Source organism: Maniola hyperantus, chromosome 1, assembly GCF_902806685.2.
Source record: "Maniola hyperantus chromosome 1, iAphHyp1.2, whole genome shotgun sequence".
Lineage (NCBI taxonomy): Eukaryota > Metazoa > Arthropoda > Insecta > Lepidoptera > Nymphalidae > Maniola > Maniola hyperantus.
Window position 1 is genome coordinate 9,113,741 of NC_048536.1, and position 26,356 is coordinate 9,140,096.

The 26,356-nt window shown below is 34.8% G+C and overlaps 1 protein-coding gene across 2 annotated transcripts in view; it reads right to left on the minus strand.

Annotated features, from left to right (window-relative positions):
* Nucleotides 1-1,301: 1,301 nt before the first annotated feature.
* Nucleotides 1,302-26,356, minus strand: part of LOC117996456 (uncharacterized) — a 31,337-nt gene continuing 6,282 nt past the window's right edge. Inside the window, exons 2-10 of one of the 2 annotated variants that reach the window (XM_069501334.1) lie at nt 19,140-20,450; nt 17,254-17,404; nt 14,793-15,021; nt 12,892-12,988; nt 10,631-10,763; nt 8,073-8,290; nt 4,742-5,003; nt 4,090-4,165; nt 1,302-3,673 (exon numbers count right to left, since the gene is read on the minus strand). In XM_069501334.1, coding sequence (XP_069357435.1) covers nt 3,442-3,673; nt 4,090-4,165; nt 4,742-5,003; nt 8,073-8,290; nt 10,631-10,763; nt 12,892-12,988; nt 14,793-15,021; nt 17,254-17,404; nt 19,140-20,411 — 2,670 coding nt within the window. In that variant the 5' untranslated portion in view covers nt 20,412-20,450 and the 3' untranslated portion in view covers nt 1,302-3,441. Of the gene's footprint in view, nt 3,674-4,089; nt 4,166-4,741; nt 5,004-8,072; nt 8,291-10,630; nt 10,764-12,891; nt 12,989-14,792; nt 15,022-17,253; nt 17,405-19,139; nt 20,930-26,356 lie in introns of those variants that run through there. The other variant, XM_069501337.1, reaches the window with a different exon arrangement.

The window sequence follows — 26,356 nt, forward strand, 5'->3', positions numbered from 1 at the left end:
TCCAATTGGAAGGCGGACGTCCTAACCACTAGGCTACCTCTAATCACGGATCACTATTCATGTGTCTTTCATGTCAAAAGTACGATTTTAGTCCTTATTTTAAAGATGAACCGTGGATGAACCGTACTTATGAAATGATAATTGACCCATAAAATGGCTCGTGAGGAGTCATTTTTTACGTACTTACCTACTATAGATACGAGTTGGTACTTGGTAGGTAATAAATGAAACACTTAACTTAAAGGTACGAACTTTATTGTGTTGTAGGTAAACAAGTTCATTTAAAATTAATAAAACAGGCAAACATTACGTTCGACAATTAGCTATAAGTATTAATAGGTATTTTGTTACAGTCAAACGTAGAAAACATGCTATTTAGTAGGTATAGATATATAATATAATAATTGGTCGCTTCAGTTAATAGTGCAGGCTCCAATGAGATAAGTTTAATACACGTTTTCAATACACACCGCAAACTGTTTTGTGATTTGTGTAGGTACCTAGTTCAGTTGAGATCTTTGGATATCAAGTCTTAATTAAAAACACTCAGAAAAAACAAGATTGTCCTCCCACAGACTAAAAAGTAAAATTCATACTTATTTGAAAATGGCGCGATACAGCAACAATATTGAATTTTTTACCACTAAGTTTGCACCTATAGAAATACGAGTTGCTTGTAATATAATACTTAATATTAGGTATGTACCTAAGCTACATAAGCAACGCCAGCCTCAAGTTCGACCATTTTCATCTTGTACTTAACTCTCCGATTTCGTAAAAATGCACCAATCATTATTACCTGGTTACAATCGTAATTGCTGTGATTGCCTGAATTTATGTTAGGCCTGTTGCAACAATGCATAGTGAGCGAGCGTCACCCAATAAAAGGTATTCGATCGGTACAATGTAGCTGTCATTTTAGCCCAGTAGGTATATGGAAAAGTTGCGATTCTCGTCTTGTAGCTTACTTCTGATTACATCCAAGACTATATTTTATTGTATGAGGCTTGATATATTATGTAGTTCTCAGGTAAAAAGAACTCTTGACGACAGTGGATGGCTTGTGACTGCGCATGGGTGCTGTACTTTCCTAATTCCTACAGCGCGATAAAGGTTTACTGGCAAACCAATAGTGCGGCGAAACAGACACCTCACACCACCGCTATTGCGGCTCACTTCGCACCGTTGCGTAGGTCAGAGTTCTTTTCACCTGACGGCATGCATAGTTACTAGGTATTTATAATAGGTATGGGACAGCAAGGTTTTCAGGATAAATCATCATGATCAACTTATCGTTGTATACCTAACCATTCCCATTGCGTTTTTATACTGCGAGTATTCGCGACCAAGAAAACGCTAATATTATGTCCTCTTTATCGATCTGATACAAGATATTAGTTCATTTTACGCTTCCAGTGTGCTCCGGTCTCCGACTTGATACATTGCCATATTTTCGTTATTCTCTCGGTCTAAATATTACCAATAGGTACTTATTACACATTTATTAAAACATACAAACATACCTATGTACTACGCTAATATTTCATTGTTAGTAGGAAGGTACAAAAGAGTTCATAACCTTGATTTTTTTATAATAGGTATTTTAAGATCTTATACTATAGGTATCTAAGTATTCTACAGTTCACACTATTTTGGTCATTTTAAAAAATATATTTTACGTTTAAATACCTACATGTTTATGTAATTACAACCTATTTTTAAAAATCTGAATATAGGTCCAACCTCTTCATTAATAAGTCGATAGATAGGTACCAAAATGTAAACAGAATTTTACGAATGGTAATCTTAGAAAATATTTTTGTAAGGAGGTAAAAATGCTTTTGAGTAATATTAGGTACCTATATTCACAACATTTTGCTACTCTATTGATTTCAAAGCGATAAATTACGTGAAGTTACTATCTTTAAAGTGTAGAATGCAGGTAGGTACGATAGTAGGTAAGTACATATTAGGTAGGTATCATTTTACATCAGATATCCACTGAACTAGTCTATAAAATGTACAAGGTATAATAACTGATGGAAATAGTAATCTGTTAAACATAATGAAAGAGGTGCTCAGTTAGGACCTAAGTTAGGACCTAAGTATAAAGATTACTTCACGTAATTTAAATTTTAAGCTTATTAAGATAATATAAGTAATATATCAGAAAGTACACTTAGTTAAATTCTAAAATATGATATGACATGTTCATTTAAGACATTTTATTCCGAAGAAATTAAATACCTAACTAATTAGTAGGTAAGTGACAAATCGCGTACCTCACTTCGAAGTCCTTACCTCATAAAGTATTTCGTTTTACCCATAGGCTTAGAATTTTTTCGCTATGGTTTTACCTATGAGTTTAAACGGAAAGATTTCGAGTGGAGCGCGCAGTTTTAATTGAAAAAAATCTTGACTTACCTAGTTTATTACCTGCGTATTCTCCTAAAGATAAGATATTTGTTATATGTACGTATTAATATTAATCTTTTCGACATTTATATATAAAAAAAATCCTAATGCAAAGGATGATACCAGAAGTACTACATTAAGTTATTTAAATAGCTATGTACTAAAATATTAAAGCTTGGGATATACAATTTAAGTTAATATTAAAAATCTTTATCAAGAGCTCGTATGGTCTGTCAAGTGTCAATGGTCTGTCAAGTATCACGTTTATGGATAACTTGACTCATCAGTTGAAAGTTGCATCCTTATATTCTGAGTTAAATACAATAAAACCGGCCAAATGCGTGGCGAGCCACGCGAAGTGTAGAGTTCCGTAGTCACAATTCAATCACAAATACAACAGATACAATAAAACTATAATATAAATTAATATGCAATTCATAATATCTACGTACAATAATTATTAACCTCGAAAAACAGATATAACTCCTTAACCTGTGAACCCTACTTAGCCATGATAGTTTTTCTTTAAAATTGATTACAACATTGATTGATACAACATTAGTTTTAGTAAACGCAAAAACCCAAAACACGTGTCGAATATTTTTATATAACAAATAAATATATAAAATTTCAAAGATATTTAATGGTATATTACGAAGTTATGAGCTTTTTGTGTTGAGTCGTTGTCCTGCAAAATATGGTCACTCCAAGCGTGCGGTTGCGAGCGAGTGGGACGGCTGGCGTCGAACGTGCGCGCTCCCGCTCGTGCGGCCATTCAACTAGGTGTTCAAACTTGCAGGATTTTAAAGTATTTTTTGGTTAAATATAACCCGTAGTAAAAATAATTGCAATCGATTCTGTTACTGATTCTTGAACAAACTACTTTCAGGTTTTGCGTATACTAAAACTAACGTTGTAGGTATACACTACTGCTGTGAATTTTTTCACGTCCTTGTTTACTACGGAACCCTACAAAGAATTCAAGTGATATACCGCTTATTGTATATCAATATCGCCTCAGAAGGCTTAGACATCTTGACTGGAACAATTGTGGCCATCGATTATGCGTGGAGCGACTTCTTCATACGGCGTCACATGGGCAGAGGCCAGTTCTCGAGAGACTCGCTCGGCGGCATTCAGGACACGTAAAAGGTTAAGACCAGCCAACTTCTTCAGATCGTCTATACTCCACCCATCTTCCATTAATTCGGCAAAGAGGAGTGGATAGGATGATACATCTTCCAAGCCCTGCGGTGTGCTAAAAAATACTGTACAATTAGTACAACAGTCTAGTATTTAATTCATAGAACCAAGTTTCTTCCAATGAATTCAGGAAACTGCAGAACGTTATAGTTATAGCTCAATTTGTCATATATGTCACTTTGGCACAATAGGTAAATATTCAGGATGGAATACGTTTATAAGAGTAAGTAAGTATCACCTGCCGTGAGATGATTCGCAGATTCACTGTTTTATGTTGGCAAGTAAATATTAGATTACCTAACGTTCGCTAGGTCGCTGAATCAAATCGCAGTATTTGGCCTCCTGTGTACCCAACCCACTACAATGGCGAATACAATTGCGAAGTTTCATAGCATCCATGAGAGATGAATCGAGTTTGTGATTCGCTTCTGCGACCTACTGAGCCTCGAAATGAAAGTAAATTGAACTCACTAATTGATCCCGTCGTAACCGGCACCCAGCCCAACACTATCTACACCTGCGACGTCGCGTATATGGTTTATGTGTTCTGCAATCACAAAATAACGATACCTATTTAATTATATTTGCAAAACAATTCAAAGTGTATAAAATAATAATTGTCTTTGATAAAAATGAAATACCAATAAGTACCTAATTATTTCGGAGCATTCCTAACATCAAGTGTCCGGGACTTCGTCAGCGTGGATTTGCGTCTTATAAATCCGGTACAATCCTTTGGTTTTTTGGGATAAAAAGTAGCCGAGATATCCAAGAAGTTCCTTGGATATGCCTGCATTAGCCCCGTCAAAATCGGGTCAGTAAGAATTACATTATGTAATGGCTTACCTTTAGATTAAAAAAATAAAGTTGACGTCGATCTAGTTTCATCATTCGTAACGACAATGATGAATGAATAACGCGACGCGACGCGTAGATCGTAGAGATTATAGGTAGCACATTCGTAGCTGAGCTACGAGTATACCTATGATCTACGCATAGATACTTGCTACTTTGAGAAAGGTTTAATTAATTATAGTTCGAAAACAATGACTTTCGATGATGAAATTCGACACAAAAAGTAAAAATGGCGCATGAGGAGTTAAATTTTACGCGTTATATTTACCTATAGCATCTTGGACTGTAGCAGTATCTCTACACGTCAAGAAGGATGTGTAAAAATTGACCATAATGAGGCCCTTGTTTGCTGCCAGTTGCCGCAAAATGCTGTCCGGGACGTTGCGAGTCACATTGCATAACGCGCGCGCTGACGAATGCGAAAAGAGGACAGGTGCTCGTGAGACAGAGAGCGCGTCACGCATGGTACGCTCGGACACGTGTGACAAGTCCACCAACATGCCCAGCCTGTTCATCTCTTTTATGACCACCTGGAAAACATAGTGTTTTTTTTTCGCAATTATACAAACATACACACAATATACTACTTCGCACTGTGCTAGATACGTATACTTTTGTGCTAGAGTGGTGCTAGACAAGTGTTTTAGAACTGTTCCAGATATCAAAACGGGTGGCTAAATAGTGGGCTATCATTATAGTAATACTAAGTAGTATTAAAGTAGTACCTATTAGTAGTAGAAGGGCTATTTTGTCGAATAAATATCGTATTCTATCAAGTTGTCAAAAGTTAATATTATGACACTGGTCATTAAGTTGTAGATACCACTCATAAAGCTAAAACGAGTAGCAGCCCGTAATTTTTTTTGTTCGGAATAACCATCTAAAGATAGAGGTCGGCCGGCTTTACTGGCCGTTTTGGGCTGTGCTAATAACTATAAATGCGTATAAGTAATAATAATTTATCACAAAAAGTCAGTTGTCACTTGCCACTTATAAAAGGTAGCTATTTAGTTTAGACTAGGTACTGACAGTTAATCACAATTACATATCAACAGAATTAATGTAAAGTCTTGAGAAAACCAGTAGGTATAACTGGAATTCGTAATTTAAAATGATTATAATTTGAGAAAAACTTGCAAGTAGCACTTTATTATTAGCGTACTTATACTTAATTAAGATTTCTTCATCTAAACAACCTGGAATAAATACCGAAGACTTTAGATATTTATTTCTATATAATATTTAGATACAAATAAATATCCGCACACCTGCATTTGAATTTTAGGTAATCCCTAATTTAAATAAATTAAAGTTTTTTAGGGTTCCGTACCTCAAAGGGAAAAACTGAACCTTATAGCATCACTTTGTCTGTCTGTCGTGTCTGTCAAGAAACCTATAGGGTACCTCCCGTTGACCTAGAATCATGAAATTTGGCAAGTAGGTAGGTCTTATAGCACACGTAAGGGGAAAAATCCGAAAACCTTGAATTTGTGGTCACAAAATAAAAAAATTAAAAGGTTTTCTTTTAAAGAATTAAAAAGTTTTTACATATTAGAAATCTCAAATTCAAAGCAAGTTCAACTTTAATTTCAAACATTACAGTGATCTTCTTAGTTGAAATTGAAATGCATAGAAGAACAAAATATAACACCTATACCTATTTACCTATTACAATAAACTCAACATTAGTCTTTGTGAAGTTCATTAAATGAAATTCAATTTTTTATTCAATTCGCATTGGAAGATTTTATCTTATACAACTTAAAACTCAACTGCCATCGTATCAAAAGTTAAAAAGACTTTTCTTTAGGCGTAAAGCTATTTAATGCAAGCACCTTAATAAGAAAGCAAGTGAAGCTTTTTTGACTCTCAAGTGTCACTTAACGCCGTTAATTTTTAAGAAAATGTTAAATGTGTAAATATTCTAAATAGTACCTACTTAGTTAAGACTTTGTGAATGCAGATTAGTGGAACATGCAGCGAACAAAAGAAAGTATGTTCTACGGAAAGTATCGCTGTACGAAAGAAAACAAAGAACTCAAGCAGTTGGAGTTCATACAAAGAAAAATATTGCACTGGCACAGGATGTTTATGATAATAGCGCATTCGCTCTACTCAACGTCTCGATCTTTATGATTTTCTTTTGATTACTCTCCACAATAATACCCACCCTTAATACCTTTCAGACTTTACATGCTAAGAGTGTAATGTTAACAGTAAGAAACCTTTTACTGCAACTGGGGAAAAGCTTTTTGTTCTATAGCCTCGTAAAGATATCGGTGCAAAATTGAGATTGCATGGTCTTTTTGAAAGAGTAGAGTTATAATTATATTCTAGTTATTGTATACTACCGATATTGTATACTACACAAAAGTGCTTTTTTTTACAAATATCTAATAGGCTATAATAGGTATTCTGTAATTTGGATACCTTTTAAAATTCGTGATTTTATGTTATGTTAAAAATAGAGAAAAGTTCAAAGTTGGTATTTGGCACCAAAATATAATATAGGTAGGTATATATGATATCTAATATTAATATCAATTACCTATATCTCGTCAAGGGTGGCTTCTAATTGTTGCTACGATTATAATTAACTATTATTATTAACACACATAAATTATATCGCTTATCGACTGTGAACTTTCAACCCGTACCTAATACTTATCTCAATTTTTAGGGTACCGTACCTCAAAAGGAAAAAACCGGCCAAGTGCGAGTCAGGCTCGCGCAATGAGGGTTCCGTACTACAGTCGTATTTTTTCGACATTTTGCACGATAATTCAAAAGCTATGATGCATAAAAGTAAATAAAAATCTGTTTTAGAATGTATAGGTAAAGACCTTTCATATGATACCCCACTTGATATAGTCACTCACTTCGAAAGTTGAAAATACTAATTATTAGTTCATGACCTCAATTTAATTTTTTTGTGTGTGATCTAACCCTAAAGTCCCGGTCACTTGAGTCTAATAAAAATAAGCACTTTAAAACTTATATGATCACTTCGTTGCCTGTCTGTCGTGTCTGTCAAGAAAATTAGGTACTTCCTGTTGACCTAGAATAATGAAATTTGGCAGGTAGGTAGGTCAGGTCTTATAGGACACGTCAAGGGAAAAATTCGAAAACCTTGAATTTGTGGTTACATTACAAAAGAAAAAAAATGTGTTCATGAACAAGTAAGTAGTAGTAGTAGTAAATATTTTCAACTTTCAAAGTTACCAAGTGGGGTATCATATAAAAGGGCTTTACCTGTAAATTTTAAAATAGATTTCCATTTATTTTTATGCATAATAGTTTTTGATTGATCGTGCAAAATGACGAAAAAATACGGCTGTAGAACGGAACCCTCAGTGCGCGACTCTGACTGGCACTTGGCCGGTTTTTAATATACCTACTTTACAGGATGAAGGAAAAACTTGTTGTCTTCAGTTAAATAGTGACGTTAGTGTGATTCAAATAATTTTGTTCCAAACTGTAGATATCTTGAACTGTGGCATTGTAAAGTAAATAGTACAAAGTGAAATCGTCAAAAATTTGAGATATGACATGTTTCCAGTTCACAGTCGGATGGTAATGATTATATCATAGATACATACTTTGCCGAATGGCGTCAATCCTCCTCTTTGAAGAGAATCGGGGCGATCGGTTGACGCACACTCAGCCCAAGGTGTGTCACAAGTAGAAGTAAGTGTCAAGTAACGAACGCCGACTTGGTATAGTGTTCTGAGGATGCCGAGAGAGCCTCCAATGGCATGGCCCCCCTCTACACCCACGAGTGAACAAAGTCTGTGATTTGCATGAGCCGACAAAATATCTGAAACCAGTATTCCACTTTAATATTTTATTTAAGTATCTTATCGTATAAAGTGGGGAGGTACTAAATCTATTTAATGTAAGTAATAAAAAGGTATAAGTACATAAAATATAGGTATTAAAAGCTTGAGGCGTTCGTATCGACCATATATCGATAAATTAATATTCTAAAATTTCTGAAAAAAAAGCCTCAAGCTTTTTATAATTAGGTATATTTCATTTATTCCTTTTTAGTACCCACATTAAAAAGCTATGACAAGTTTTTTTTACGTTTAACTTATTATTATTCTACAGATTTATCTAAAGTTGTTTTAAGCTCTAGGTACTTTTCATAGGTAGGTACAGTGAAAAACACAAAGGTAGCGACGGAAAATATTGTAATTTGAAACTAGTTATTTCGAAGCCCTCGTTTTACTGTTTAATGTGCAAAAGCATTCTGCGTTGGCAGCTTGATTTATTGTAACACTAATGACTATTCAGAAGAGAGTTAAAAAAACAATTTTGTTAGGGCTAAATTCAAGACGATAAAATTAATTCAGCTAAGATTTTTAGGAGTTAAAAGCCCCTTTATATGCTAATCTACATTTCGTAAAGATCAGTTTTTTTACCAGCGCTTTAAAGACAAAATAAGAATAGGAACTGCTTTATTTTCATTTCTGTTTAGTTTATGTTTTCAAAAATTGAATTACTAGCTTACTATCTTACCTAACACTTTTAACGTCTTCCTAGGAGGTAGTTTTCAATTCAGTGCGTTTCTTTTAAACTTTTACAATGCAAGGTTGTTTGGATGGTAATAATTAGTTCAACTAAGAAACAATATTAGAAACAGTAGATATCAACTTGATCCTTTTTATTTACATTTTTACGTCTGATTATTGGTAATAGAGTGCCGATGTGAATCAAATAAATACCTACTTAGATTTTTTTAATTTACGCTAACTGGCCAAACTAATATAATCTAATACTTTTTAACTAATGTACCTATCTACTAACTCGTAGACAATCTGAAGAACGGTACAATTTTCTGTGCAATTTATTTAATAATAGTTAAAAGTTGAAAGAATAGTAGGTACCTACGTATAGTTCAAGAGCAGTAAAAGGAAACCAAATGAATAATGAGCCAATATCTATTACCATCAAAGAACCGACTGTGGCAGCTAATTTGTTACGTTATTCGTTATTTATGGCCTACAACAAAGGGTAGCAGGCTAAGATTAAACAAGTCGCTACACAACAAACACAAAGATTTCCGTCTTATTTTGTGGCAATAAGTAAGTCACAAGCGCTGTTGCATTATGGCTTAGTGTGTGCGAATTTATATAGTTATTTAGATTTTGTGAATAGTAAGTAAGTACTTTGTAATTTCAAGTACTTAAAGAAGTAAGAAGATATACTTACCGTGTAAAATCCATAATGAGCGACACTAAAAACCGTACCTACTCGTAATTTACGCCGCAGGGTGCACCATTTTCATAATTTCTACACATTTAGTTCTAAGCATTGATTGGTTAATTGAAGTTTGTTTTATAAAATAAACGAAACATAATTATCGTTTATGAAAGAAACGAAACATAATTATCGTTTTTGATGTACCTATTACCAACTAAAGAAATACATTCATACGTTCTCTCGTTACTAACCAACGACTATTGGTCTTGTTTCTAAGTATTACTAGCTGACCCACTCTAAAGACATGTCTAGAACGTTTATTGCAACCCGTCCCGACTTCATTTGGGTAGATTTTTCCGGCAATCCTTTCTCATAACTTAGATCCCTACAGTCTCAGTTATAAAGAGAATCTAAAACGGCGAAACCTCCATTTCACAGATACAATGGTTTGAGCTGCAAACGTTTTTTATCTATACCTACCTACTTAATAATATTATAAATGCGATAGTGTGACTGTCTGTCTGTCCGCTAGCTTTTCACGGCCTATATGTTTAACCGATTTTGGATAAATCTGGTACAGAAATAGCTTGCATTCCAGGGATCGGCATAGACTAGTTATTTTTTATTTCGCAAAATCAAAGTTTCCATGGGATATTTAAAAAGCATGAAATTCATGTGGAAAAAGTTGCAGATATCGTCTTTTTCGTACAGAGATAGCTTGCATCCCGGAGACGGACATAGGCTACATTTTATTCCTGAAAATCAAGGAGTTTTTTTAAACTCCTTTAAAATCTCCTGTAAATTTAGGTTTTAAAAATCTCATGGGATTTTTAAAAACCTAAACTCACGCGGATGAAGTCGCGGGTATCATCTAGTACTACATATTAAATAGGTAGTAGATGAAGATACAAAATTTTTTTGCTAAATTATTATGTGTTTTCAAATATCTTACCATCAGCAGAAGTACAGAATGTTAGTTGTGGCTGGTACTTGTCCGTGAGCCTCTGGATTAGGTCTATTTGTTCGAAGGTCAATTGCACTGCGTCCCGGTGTTGCGCATCGCAGGGCACGTATGCGGCCCAGAACTAAATTTAAACGAGATTTTTTAAAAATAACATAATACTTAGAATATTGTAATCCATACCCATAATAATATTATAAATGTAAAATGCGAAAGTGTCTGTCTATCTGTTACCCTTTCACGGCTCAGCCGCTGAACTGGTCTTGACGAAGTTAATAGATACAGATCTAATAGCCTTGCGTTCTGGATCCGGTCATAAAGTACTTTTTTTTCGAAAATATCAGACAGTTCTCACGGGATTTTTGGCAAAAGCTTAAATCCACGCGGATAAAGTTAGGCTACTTTTGGACATGGTCCTGCGCTTTTTTCTGAACTTAGAACAAAAACTTTTTTTTTTTTTTTTTTCAAACATTTGATTCAATTGATGAAACCTGGAAGTAAATTTCGTTTATCTAAATATATAAAACGAAAAGGTGACTGACTGAGTGACTGATCTTTCAACGCACAGCTCAAACTACTGGACGGATCGGGCTGAAATTTGGGATGCAGATAGCTATTATGACGCAGAAATCCACTGAAAGGATTTTTGAAAATTCAACCCCTATAGGGATTAAATGGGGGTTCGAAATTGTGTAATCCACGCGGACGAAGTCGCGGGCATAAGCTAGTCTCTTTATATAGGAAAAGATAAATAGCAACATATTTCACTGGCGTAATGAAAGAACTACCTACTAGCTGAAAACCACAACTGTCAGTGGCAAACATGTACCTATCCATTCTGTGAAATGGTCTAAAAAATACACTTGTTTGCTTCTCGAGTCATGAATGCACATTATTCTACTTAAACAAAAGATTAGACGACCAATAAATATCACAATACGTGATGCTACATAATATAGAACACCAGTAACGTAATCGCATTTCCACAATAATATATTTTCACGAAGGGATTGTGAATAAGTATTTGTTTTATGTATTTAGAATTTTCGTGGTTTAACGACATAAAAAAAATTAAAAATTGGCACTTGAAGTCTAATGAAAAGCTCAGAGATTGCATCCTAGAGACAGACACAGGCTAGTAGTAGGTAGATACCTATCTCGAAATATTAAAGATTCGATCGTGTAGGATTTAAAAAATCTAAATCCAATCTAAATCAAATCGGGCTAGTTAGTCGTGAGCATCAGCTAATAGGTATATCTATAAAAGTGTTATATTTTAGCTTCGTTTATTAGTCTGAATGGATGAAAGAGAGAAGATATTGTAATTCTTCTTCAGCACAATAAATAAAAATCATCAAGTTCACGACGAGGACAAAAGCCAATTTATTCCATGTTTTAACTGGTAGTGATTTAATATCATGCACGAATTGCATTCCACGTTAGCTTACGGAATACAAAATGCGCATTCTTCATACGCAGTGACATGTAATAGGAAACGTGAGTTGTTGGGAGTTGGATGGCTTTAACGATATTGTAAAGCAAAAAAATATGAATTATTTTCATGATTACTCAATGTTTCTGTAGAAACTTCTGTTTGTTTATGCTGTTTATGGTGACTATGTAGAAGAAAATAGTTTTTTAGCATTGGCATTTTTGCTACATTATGCTGGGATTCAAAATAATGGTTATTTAAGCTAGCCATACCTACTTACATTCAAAAGCTAAGTGTCCACTAGCAATAAAACTTGCAGAAGTCAGCTGTCACTTGGGACTGTCATGACAGTGTTCAACCAACCAAAACTTGCAGGATTGACTAGCCGCGAGTGTTTATCTACATACTACAAGTATATATAGTAATTCATGTGACGTATTTACATGACTCGCCAAAGCTTACTCCTGCCAGTTTTACTGCTGGCGGACACTTCGCCAAAGGTTACTTCCTGGTAAACTGCAGTTTCTGCGGTACCAGATCCTAGAATAGACAAAAAGTTAGTGATATTGAGGCATTTGTACATAATAATTCAACGCGTTGAAGTTTGAAGTTTAGGCTTTGATACCTCTTGTCTAGGAAAAATCTAGTTGTGTTTCGGCGTTTGACTAAGTATAATAAAATAAGATAATAGTGCAAGACCGAAAACGTTTTCTGCAGCTGACCGTCGAGCTTCAGTTAGAAGATGGCACCACCACAACTTAACATTTAAAAATGATATTGATATGATGAATATCAATACAATATCAGTTTTGGTACTGACCTGAGCAGCGACACGTCCTTGTTTGAGACGCGGTAGATCTGTATGACTCCAGGAGCTCGTCGCCCATGGAGATATCGTACGGAGATCTTCGTCAAATCTGTTTCATTTATTGTAATATTAGTAATGTATTCTGTAGTTCTGGCCTAAGTATTAAATGGTATCTTAACAAATATTTTCAACTTTATTTTCATTACCAGTATCGTAAATTCCCAATTTATTAATCTACTTCCAAATAGGCGGTGGTTCTCAATTCGGTTTGTTTCTGTATCCAACTCCTCAATGCACCGTAAATGGCTTCTATAACACACCTTTAATACTAAATTTAAAACAGAAAACTAAATAAAAACTCGTAATATTCGCAATAAACTGAGGTTTGTTGGGCACAAACTACAACGTGCCCAACAAAAAAAGCAAAACTATGACAAAGACAAAAAATTGTGTTTATGTCTCTATCACTCTTCAGAGCTTTTCTATACACCTAGCTTGCTCTAACAAGGTATTATTATTTTAATGCCAAGTCTCCTTAATACTTAGTCTGAGTTCAGGAAGAAAGATTATTCCAAATTCAAACTTATCATAGTAACTTTTCTGAAAAGTTGTGAGGAACAAACACTATTACTTTATGTGAACTGCCTGCGACAACGATTATACCTACTAATTCTTCATCGAAGGCCTACGACGAATAAAAAAACATATCCAAAAGTAACATGTTGTGTAAACTTCAGTGTAAATAGGCACCTTAGTGTCCCTTGTTTTACTACAGTCTACAGAACCATAAAAAGTGGATGGTTACTTAGGGACTAGCTAAAATTGCCTTCTGGACATATAATATGAGTACCTTACCTACATTTCAATTTCAAAATATACCTAGTATATTGAAGTCGAGCGGTAAATAAGAAAAAGTTCTGGTTTGCTAGGATAGCGGTGCGGTCCTTTAGGGGCCGTTAATATGCGAACACAAAAAGATGACCGTCTTTACGGTGACGATATGTGTAAAGTTCCACGGCCGTTACTTACCGTTGTCCACCTGTTTTTAACCGACTTCAAATAAAGTTCTCAATTTGACGGTTTTTATGTTTGTTACGCGATTATACTATGCTAATTATGAATCTATTTTGATGATTTTTTTTGTTTGGTTAGTCATACTTCAAAGGTAGTCCCATATTTTAGTGAAGATCTGATAAATATATTCGTAGACAGAGAACGGACTCCTCAATGAATAAAAGTAAATGGTTGCGATCAGTGTAGCTTAGCAAGTTAACAGCAGGTTTTTAACCTGGCCAAACATATTTTAATACATGGAGCCACTAAAAAGAAACTCCAAAAAAAATGAAAACCAACTCCAATTCTGTTTCAACTGGGTTTTTCTGTAGGTAGGTACTTACTCTTTACTTTTTATATTATAAACAGCTTCATGGTTACGTAAGAAATCTATTAAAAATTTCGTCGTCCTCGCCTCTGTCGTCTGTTGGAGTTGGAGCTCATTTTGTACGTCGTCTGGCCAAAAATTTTTTTTTAATGCTTCACCGCTATCATATAAAACGTTATTGAATTATTCGACACCGACAAGGCGACCGTCATGCAAATGGCGGCACCGCTTTTTAAATTGACAGTGTTCATTACCGCTTTTTAGGAAACCACGCCATTTCGTTTACATAGACAACGTTATAGTGACGACATTCACCGCTGTTTTACGGCCGCTAAAATACAACGGCATCAATATCCTAGAAAACCAGAGCTTTACCGACTCGACGGTCGCCCGAATCCAAGATCCACGTACAAACGAAAATTATATTTTATACTTTGTAGTGGTGTTTGAAGTTGGCCTTATGAATAAACAAACATTTACGGGCCACAGAATTAAAAAAGAAGCATGAAGAAGAAGAAGAAATGGTACCTACCTGAAATCTTTGATTTTATTGTGTAAAAACTTTCTGATATTCCATGGTAGGTCGTTGTGACCATCGACAAGCGGCGTGTCGTGCAGCAGCCTCTCTGCGAGACGCAGGCGCTCGTGCAGCGGCGCGCCCGGCGGGGCCCGCAGCGCCAGCGGACCGGCGACGCAGGCAGTGCCCGCCACCAGTACCAAGATTGCAACACAGCACCAACGGCGGTGCCATGTTGACAAGCCTATTCAACATGAACTGTGCTAAAAGAAATCGTAATAAAAACACGACTGCCATGCCATAAAACGAACTAAAAAGACTTTCATATTTGAATAAGGCGGCATACAGCGGTCATATTGGTTTTATTCAACAATCTGTTCTGACATTTATGGGTGGAATAAATAAATACACATAGGTACATAAACCATGAAATATTACACTCCTTTTTGGATAGTCGTGTAGCAACGAATGACTCATCATCATCATCGTCAACCGATAGATGTCAACAGCTGGACATAGTTCTCTTGAAGGAACTTCCTATTCCTGCCTATTAAGGTCTGAGGCCATTTTTTTCTCCATAAACGTATTAAATGACTTGCTTGCTTAAAATAGTTGGTTGTTTAAATAGATAAATTACAGTGTTGTTATAAAAAGAAAATAATATTTCGTTCATGGATAGTAGCTCCTATTATCGGATCCAATTATCGGAAATTGTAGCGCTCAATGTGACGATTATAGCGCTCTCGTGCCATTCATAAAAACGCTTCGAAAATAACGCACTGATCGCGTATGAAACAATTACTGTGACAAAACAATTTTAAATATACTTATAATCAAGCTGTGGTCTATGTGCTGGTGGTTTGAAATCTGTCTCTTGTTTCAAACCAAAGATTAATTTATTTATTTTTACAGACACAAAGAACACTCAAATTGAATTTTAGGAAACATATACATATCTAAAATAATTCCAGCTAATATGCAATGCAATACATAGAAATCGGTATGAAAACTAATCACGCGTTATTGGGGTCACCGAAACGAAATTCATTAAAATATTTATTAATTACTCTTAACAGTTGGGTAGACATAACTTATTAGTTTAATCGTTTACGGAACCATTTAACTATTAATTTGTTGTGAAACACATTATACAGAAGACACATAATATATCAAAATCGATTTAGGCATGATTTACGTCATTGCAATATAGTAGTCAGCTTTCGGATAATCTACCAGTACTTGTCAAACACAACACCACAAGTTCGGTCTGCTTCGGTGGTGGGTAGTTATAGATGGGTTGCTGTTAGGGTTGTATGACTTAAAATTGAAAATTCGTCCAGATTTTTTTTATTTTTATGGAGCTACCGAACAAAATATCGCGGGCTTTAATATCAGATCTAGATCCAAAATCAACACAACTAATAATAATTCTACAGTCGACTCTACTAAAAAGTTTTACAGTTCTTGCAATTCACGAAGACGAGTGAACTTTACTTGTGGTTAGTCGTTTATATGGACATTGCGTAAATGTGCGTGCATGTCGAACCAATCAGTCGCGAGCAAGCGCTCCCAAACGCACACATTGTGTAACTTACTTACACACAAGCATGAGCCACTGGTCTTCGTGAAATGTAAAAACTATACCTATGCACGAGCAGGCTGCCTTCAATTGGTCACGTGATCCGAATAACATACTACAGCGGCGCACCAATCTTCTGAGAGATAAAGAGGGAGAGAGAGAGATAAGAATTACAAGATAAGAGTTACGTTGCACTTAATTGCGTCGTAACAATAGCTGCTATTAATTTTAATGTCTTTGTGGAACGATCTACTTGTAAGAGTACTTGGAAGGTACTATTAGTCAATTATGATAGGTAATAAATAAAAGTAAAGTAAAAGTAAAATATGCTTTATTGTACACCAAAACAAAAACAATAGACATAATATAACAAAGATAGCATGTACAATAGGCGGCCTTATCGCTAAAATAGCGATCTCTTCCAGGCAACCTTAGGGTAATAGTACCAGTTTGTGTAGAGTTCAGGATCCTAAAATGACCATGGACTCTCTTCTTTCTTTTTCTTTTTAGGGGAAATTATTGGCCAATTTACAAATTATCTTGATGTGGCAACCCTTGATCTGGTAATATAGATAACACATTGAAACAGTCGCTTGGATTATGCTTCAAAATACAGCTCTTTATTGTAATAATAATATAATTTTTATACTATGGTATGCGACAGGTCGAGATGGGAATTGGGGTATGAGGTGGGGGGACGCTTCGCACACCCGCACGTCACCCACGCTCGCCCGCACCGGGTTAACGCGGGGGCTGGGCGTTCCCTCCCCAATGGCCATCTCGACCTGTCGCGTACTATAGTTATCAATATTCTGTGTTATGGCAACGCTACGAGGTGGCTACGAGACAGCTTCGTCTCTGCTACGATATACAAAACTTTGTTGAAGAATTACTTACGTGAAGAATTTGCGGTGGTGGCCGAGCTGTGGCTAGTGGTCGAAGTAGTGCCAGGTGGGAGCCACTGGGCAGGTTTGCAGGCTGCACACGCAGGTGTCCGCGCTTGTGACCGTTCTGTTACGTCTGGAGCTGGAGTTGTTCGCTTTTTGCCCTATCAAACCAATATTGGTTACAGTACGCTGCAGAAAGTAATGAACATGGGCCTTTAGAATGACATTTCGGCTTTGTAGAGCGTTGGATCTGTCACTCATACTTATATGACATTTTGTCGCTCTCAACCACAGAGACAACTCTCTACAAATCTGCTATCTCCTTCTAAAGGTCGATGTACACTACTTTCTGCCCCGTACTGTACGTGATTGATGATCTCAGACAGGTTAGTACAGTACCCGGCAGGAAATATTATGTATCGACCTTTAGAAAGATTTCGTAGAGCATTGTCTCTGTCGTTGTGATCGACAAAACGTCACATAGGTATGAGTGACAGAGACAACGCTCTACAAAGCCAAAATCTCATTCTAAAGGTAGATGTACAATATTTCTTAACTATACAAACCTACAATACAATACACAATATAATGTGTAATACAATGTACAATATTTCTTAACTATACAACTATATTACCGGCAAAGCCGTGCCGCCAAGCGATTTAGCGTTCCGGTACGATGCCGTGTAGAAACCAAAGGGGTATGGGTTTAATAAAAACTGCCATACCCCTTCCAGGTTAGCCCGCTATCATCTTAGACTGCATCATCACTTACCAACAGGTGAGATTGCAGTCAAGGGCTAACTTGTATCTGAATAACAAAAAAAAAAAAAAAAGTCGGGCATACCTACCAAACCTACCAAAATTGCTAAGTATAGTCGTGCTTCATTAATACACGTTTTAGACACATAATACTAGGAGATGATTCGCCGGAGGTGTAGGCAACAGCAGCTTTAATATTATAGAAGAATGTAGCACGAAATTTTGGAAATTACTGAATTGATAGTGATTTTCATTAAACGTTATTAAAACACTTTTACTATAAACAATAAACTTAGAAGACCTTGACAAGAAGTAAAGGTCGCAATTGAGGTAAGCTTTAAAGTTGACCATAAGTGCCGCATCGACATCAGATAAAACCTTTATTAGTCGTTTTACGAGTGTCTTGACGAAAAGTACGGTCTCTATAAAATCTAAGCGCAATCTTATGTATATATACAGGCTCTATGGACCGGCTGTGTAGGTATGCCTACTGTCATGTAAGGCTTAGGAATGCCACAGTCCCCGGAACTTTAGATTTTTAGGAGAATTTTAAATATTCCAATAATCTTATGTCTACAGTATGCATCAAATAGTTGCAAATAGGTGTAAGTCTTACCTATTATAATATATAAAAAATTATATTTAAAAAAATGTCGGAAGCTTCGTTGGTCCATAGAGGAAACATTGGTCTCAATAATTAGGTATGTAATTTTATCATAATCAATCAGAGGTTAAAAATAGAAGCCACAAGCTAAGGATCTACTTCACACTAAATCAATCCCATTCAGTCTTGATTCGAGATTTTTCCCACTATTTGTCGGTATTCTTTTTTATAGTAGAAAATAGATAAGTAGGTAGAAAATAAGGAAGGTCTGGTGGCACTGGGTGCTTGGACCAGTGGGCTATCACAGCTTATCTTCTGTTTGTTGTATCTCTAGTTCTGTTTTTATATATCAAGAAAAAATAAAATAAAATAAAAATCTTTTTTATTCGAATAAACTTTTACTACAAGTACTTTCGAATAGTCGTATGCATCTACCACTGGTAGATGCACCACATAAACAACAACATACATAAACAACGATACAAATAAATTATTGGATTTAGATAAAGTTTTGATATAAATAAGTAACTTACGTGAACATCATAAAAAATTGAAGGCATTCGGTCGTCATGGTGGCTGTTACAAGTACATAGCACATGGGAATTGTGCGCGGATCTTCTCATCACTTTATCAGCTTCAACAAATGTTTGTGTATCATCATCCACGGCGCTGTGCAAATTCCTCGCAAGAAAAGCATTTTCACCTTGCGTCCACGACTCTGATACTCGATCTCTAAATCTATCACTGGGAAACTCGTTACACGACAGCTGTCTTCTAATACTTCTACAACGACTTCGATTATCGAGCGTTGAAAATTTAATCAAAGGCGAACTTCTAACCGCATGTTCATAGTTATTTTCAAAGTTCCTCGTGTGTGGTTTTTTTTGCGAATTGATATTTTCGTTACAACTTTGAAGTCGATCAAAACATTGATCTATGTTAGAAGAAAAGTTTTCATAAGTTGTCATATTATTTTTGAGTTCATCTTTTGATTGAAGACCCGAAGAAGAAAATATGCTACTTTGACTATCCATTTTTCTGTGTGATTTATCTACAAGTGATAGCATAGATAGCCTTTTAAGTGAGTTCGTTGAACCGGATGCCATCTCAGCAAGTTGAAGTGCATTTTGTGGTTTTTTTAAGATTGGTTCAGCTTTTGTCTTTTTTAAATTAGACAACTTTCGTTTAATTTTTTGAACAAGTGTGTTGGTAGGATCGTACGATATTAACTGTTTTGAAATGTAGCTCGATACTCCAATAGTTTTGCTTTTAAAGTGCTTTCTGTCTAGGCTACGATGTGATCCAATGGCTAGGCTACTTCGGCCCGTATCTCGTTTGATCCTCTCTATGTCATAAATGTTAAGAGTATGTCCTCGTTGCTTGAAAGAATCGCGATAACAATTTAAATAATTGTTTTGCCGAACATTACAATTGCATACCAAATCTAAATCTTTTTCAGGTATAGGTTCGTTGATACAGTGTTGTTGTGCGGCGAGAGCCAAACAAGCTTCGCAATCTACTCCGAGCAATAATTCGAGACTGGTATTTCTTATGAACCCATCACTGAAAGTTCGCGATCGGAAATGGGCAGCGTGTTGGCTGATGTGTGATTCGTGTTCTGACGGGCAAGTGGGCTCCACTCTACTGCCAGAGCCTCCGACAGCGCTAGTCTCATCGTCCATCATGGTAGCAGCGTCACGGTTCACCTGGATGACGCGTGGTTGGCGGAATACTCGGCTGTCACTCCGAACTGAGCAACGCGATGGTGACGGAGAAGGACGCTTGAAATTGTCTACATGAATCATGGTCGCTTTTATTTCCTACGGGCTTGGTGTGTTGGCATCCTATGAAAAATACATAAATTATGAACGTTCATCATGAGAAATCATATTATACCTAGCATAAAATTTTACCCTAACTATGTTCCTACAAATAAAGGAATTGTTTACTAACTACAAAATGACGTCAGTGAACTGCGGATTTTGTATGGATTAGTCCGACTGTACAATTTAGTAGATGAATTGTGACATTTTCACGCAGCTTCGAATAAAAACGTGCATTACAGAATTTTGGTTTGTTTGTCCAACAAAATATGTACACAAGTTAACGCTGAATAGACCGAGAGATGGATGAAGAGGTTCCTAGTACAAATATGTTATGATAATATAATATAAATATGTTATGATAATATAATTCAAGATAATATTTAGTTTGAAAATGTGACGTCATATTGAAAATAATTTTCTTTGTGGTAGATATTTTATAACACACTAGTAATAATATACTTATTTTATTTTATATTTATTCTCTTTGTTTAAAATATAATATTATACTTTTTGTAACTTAAAATGAGAAAGTGGATAAAGGTGAAACTTAGATATTTTCTGTAAAAGCTTCCACCTTCCCTGGTTCCATCGTACTGACTGGTCAGTACGATGGAATCTTAGATAAAAACATAATAATTATATATAATATAGTACAATCATATAATATATAAATTATAATATGTAATACTCTAAACAATGATCTAGATACCTACTTATATTAATATAATGCAAACTAAATTCTGCTCTATATTGTTATTTGGCGAAAAAATGTAGTAATAAGCATTGTTTATACGAAGCCATCGCCCAGTTTCACTGGCAGCCAGCACTGGCTTGGTATTGGTCTTGTACAAACAGTTTTTCTTGCCATAGTGGACTAAATGAAGCCTTTTCATCGGAAGTCCTCAGAAACAGCCCCAATTTTGCTGTTTTTTTTAATCAGAAACCTTTTGAGGCGGGGAAATAATTTTTTAAACCATATGTATGACAAATTGCAGGGTTAAGCTCATATTTTTGCGTTTCTTCGGCAAATTTTATACATTTTTGTAGATCATAGATAGCTGAGAATGTGTAGAAGTTTTGGAATCTGCAGGCCAAGAACTTCTGTGATTTTTTGAAGAAAAATAGCATTTTTGGCAAAGTAACCAAATATAAGTTATGAAACTATACTTTAGGTATGGTACGTTCTTTTACAATACGGTGATCCAATTTGGCTAGACCTAGGTATTTCGAGTTTTTTTTTGTGAAAACGATTTTTCTCAGTATAGTGTACCCATCTAGATAAACTTGAAAAGTCAAACTAAGTATCATCCAAATCGTTAGAGCCATTGCCAGAATATGATGTGTTTACATTAAGATTTTTCTAAGTCCATGGTTAAGAGTTGAGGATGTGAATAAAGTATAATATATTAATACTTATTTAGAGTGACATACAAATTCAGTTGAAGATAAGCCACGTTAACGAAATTTTGGGTTGAAGGCATTTTCCCCGAAAGATTGGACATTGACAGATCATTTTCGAAGAAAGATTTGGGTTTACGAAAACCCCTGGTGAATTTTATGAAACGCCTTGGATGATTGCCTTGTATTTGAAAAACATTGATCGAATAATAATAATTATCTATTACTATCTACTTACTGGGTTCTAAATAATATTTTATTTAAAGTTGTTTTTAAAGTTTTTATTTAAGGTGAATAAATTATTTAATGAAAATACCTTTTCTGCATGTATTTTTTCATAGATTCATTTTGGGTGTGCCTGAACTGCAACATAATTTATTGAGAGTAAAATTCAAAATTCTTTTCGCAATTTTAATAGTTTTTACGTACCTACGTAGTGTTCATTTTTGCGTTCATTATCATCAAATTACACGCGCGCTGACTACAAGAATGGGGTTTTGTTACGCCAGGAAACCTGGTCTAACTATGCAACGACAAGATTTAAGAATAAAATTCTTTTCATTCGTATTTCATAATAGGAAATGACGGGGGTGGATTTTTTTATAAATTACAATGAGACACATTTCATTAAAAATGTTTTACGGTAATGTCGAATGCGCAAATACCAGCTGAATAAGAATATCTACTATCTAATAATAAATAATAATAATAAATATCGTTTATTGTTTCATTATTGCTAGTAGTAAGTATGTACAATGTTTTTATCTAATATTATATCTAAACTAAAAACTAACAATATACAATAAGGTCGCAAACTCAGCATAGCCGAGCACCGCTCACACTGCTCAGCGCTGGTTTTCAGTTTGCGCCATAATTTACATTGATTAATAAATAAAGACGCACTACGCCCGTTGCGTTATCAAGCAATAAAAAAATTTGCATAAACTACAATAAAAACAGTGACATAGAAAAAAGAGCGAAATCTAAAAATAACAGTTAAATAAAAAAAAAAAAAAAAAAAAGTATAAATATAAATATAAATGTCCCTTCCCAGCTTGGCCTAAAGAATAAAGCACTTAATCATTTAAATACAACAGTAATATACACCAATATCATCTAGTGTAGGTATCTATAATTATCTTTTAAAAAAATATATATACATAGAATAATTTGCATAGCCTTAATATAATTATTTATTGTAAATAAATTTGGCTGCCTCTATCTGGTCATTTAAGTAAAAGTTCTTTAATTTATTTTTTATAGCAATTTCGTTAGTAGGATTATTACATTCACGGAGAGGAGGTGGGAGATCATTCCAAACCTTTGCTGCAGCAAAGCGGAAACAGCCCCTGAACCCTGCCTTTGTATGAGCAGGTACAGCAAGCTTTCTTTTATGTTGCACTCGAGTCGTGCCTCTGTCCTTACGTATCTTTGTTCTAAAAGCCAGTATCTGTGGTATTAAAATGTGTGAATTAGTTATTTTGCTTGCATAAGGACACTTCAAACTGATTTACTTATATAGTTAAATTTTTAACGCTGTCATTTTAAGGCAACCGCATTCTTTTGTTATTATTTTATTATTATCATTAAAAACTATAAATCAGTTTAATGGTCCTTGTGATTGTCTTTGGATTTAATATTATTAGTTTGAATCGAAAACTACTCTGTTTTGTATTGATAACTCATTTACTTAGGTACTTAGTAGCTATAGGAAGTTTTTTTAAACATATCCTACTGTAGATACCGATGCCTGTAATAAATAGGCATCTCATCGTATTTTCATCTACTTGTACATAATGACTATTGTGTAATTTAGACGTGTTTCGCGACTATTTCATTAACAAAATAATCGAAGCGAATAGTGGATTCAAATTTTGAAAAAAATATATATCTAGACAAGAGATATTCCGTTGTAGGCTTCTAGATAAGCGGTCATTTATAAGCAGCCGAGAAAAATGCTCACTCAGCTAGAAAAAACAATTATGAATTGTGAGCTTTCCGTGCCTTTGGATGTTCACATTCTTCGAGTCTTTAGAAAGATATCGTTTTTACTTCAACAAAATTGGGGTTTAGGGCCAATTATAATTGCTAAAGAGTGCTAAAGTTATGAAATGTTTTTGCATTCATTGGCGCGGCCTAAGACGTAAAAAATGGGGCTTAGTCTTATAAGTTCAAAGCACTTTTTATTGAGAGTACCTACCTAAGTATACCTAAATGATTTAGATAAACGAATTTATGCTAGCATATAGTTCTTCTTATATAGAGTTTCTGTAATAATGTTCAATGGTTTTTTCTAATTGGTTGCCAAGTCATGTTGGCAAGGTTTCGCATGCAACTACTAAGAAGCGAATAGTTACTATTGTCAGAAAACCTAATAAATTATGAATAATAGTAATAAGTCTTATTTTCTATTTTTGGTGTTTCTGTAATTTTATATTTTGTAAACATTTAAAAAATATATTTAAATGTTAAATATAAATTACAGTAATAAGTACCAGTATTCTAACAGCCAGTTTGATTACCAGCAATTTTGCAACTACTCTACAACTATTTAGGTTTCTGGCATAAAAGGTAGACTATGCCCGTTTCCGGGTACATGCAAGTACAACAAAACCACTTTAAATTAAAATACGTTAAACGGTTGGAGTTTGATAAGTTAAAAGACAAATAAAAAAAAAAAAATATTAGTATGGAGTAATGTGTAACCTATTTTAATTTTGTACGCTTCCTACTAAGTAATGTAACTTTTGTCAGTCTTCGCCTGCTTGGTTTTGTGAGTTCTGTAATAAGAACAAAAGCCGAATCTAACAATACGAATCTACGTCTACGTCTTTTATGATTTTCCGTACCGTATTTTACAAGGGATGTTCGCTCACACTATTTTGTTACTAGATGCAGTAGCTCCTGCATGTAGATTTTACTTTATTTTATACCAAAGGACACAGCAAAGAGACGAATGTGTGAAATATTTTTGGCCAAGTCCGTTGTTGAAAAGATACCCGTAGTTGAGATGATTTAATTATGTAGATCATAAACAGCATAGGATTGAGATTTCACATTCATATCCAGAGTAACACAAACTGAAGGGTAACAAAAATTCAAAACCAGTGCTTCCCCGTCGACTGTATACCTTTTTGAATATCGGTGAAATAGTGAATACCTATATTGTGGTTGTATTATGGTACCTAATATTTATTTATTTTTGTCTCCAATGTATGACTTTATGTTTGCCCAATGATTGACTCCCTATTGATTTTCAGAATAGAAAAATGTCCTAATCATAGATTAATTATTGGTTTCGCTACTCTCTACGTCCTAATCCTAATCCAGAGTACCTATTCGATGATTATGTCAAATTGCAATCAAATCTGTTTTACCAAGGTTTTACTAAACAGATTTAAATGCAATTTGACATTATCATGAAACTACCGTTTCAGCGTGATATGCAAACAGACAAAAAAATTGTGTTGGGCTAGCTAGAGCTTTCACTGAAAAAATTAAAAAAAAAAATCGTCTCATTATAATTTTATTATAAGTAGATAATACATATGTGGAATTTATTTGTATAGTCGAATCATTTTTTATCATTTGGGTAAAAAATATTTCAATCATAATAGGAAGATATTAAACGTGTGGGGGGCACCAATTCAAAAACCAGCAAAGTGCGAGTCAGACTCGTGCATCGAGGGTTTCGCACTATAGTAGTATTTTTTCAACATTTTGCACGATAAATAACAAATAAATAGAAATCTGATTTAGAATCTACAGGTAAAGCGCTTTCATGTTACTCCACTTGGTATAGTTTTTTTTAATTTATAGACTAGCGCTTGGCTGCAATAAGACCTGGTGAGAAATGATGATGCATCCTAAGATGGAGCACGCTTGCCTAGAAGTTGCCTATTCACTCTCGACTTGAAGGTACCCATATTGTAATTGGAGGGGACAACTGGCAACAGGGTCCAGATTAGTGAGGAGGCAAATCCCTTAGTAATCTTAAGTTGAAAGTTGAAAATACTAATTGTTTGTTAATGAAGTTTTTTTTTTTTTCATGTACCAAAATTGTAGTTACAAAGTAATAATAAATTAAGTTACATTGGAAATGCTTATCTCTAAACAGAGATAAGCATTTTTTGTGATGTAACCACAAATTTACAGTTTTCAGATTTTTCCTTTACCTACTTGTCCTATAAGACTCGTCCTTTACTACATATCTGCCAAATTTCATGATTCTAGGTCAAAAGGAAGTTCCTTTTTCCGTTTGAGGTACGGAATCCTCAAAATAATTTGAGTCGCAACAAACTGATTGAAATGAACCTACTGCTTATACATGGCTTTTATACATTACTGTCACAATACGTGTTTAACTTTTTTATGATAGGTAATTTGTAAAATATTCAATATATGTATTTATTTTTAAAATGCTGCGGATGAAGTCCAGTATGAAATACACGTTTCAAAAATAATATGCAACGTAAATTATACTGCAAAATAAAACAATTACTTAAATGGTATATTGGGAATAAAAT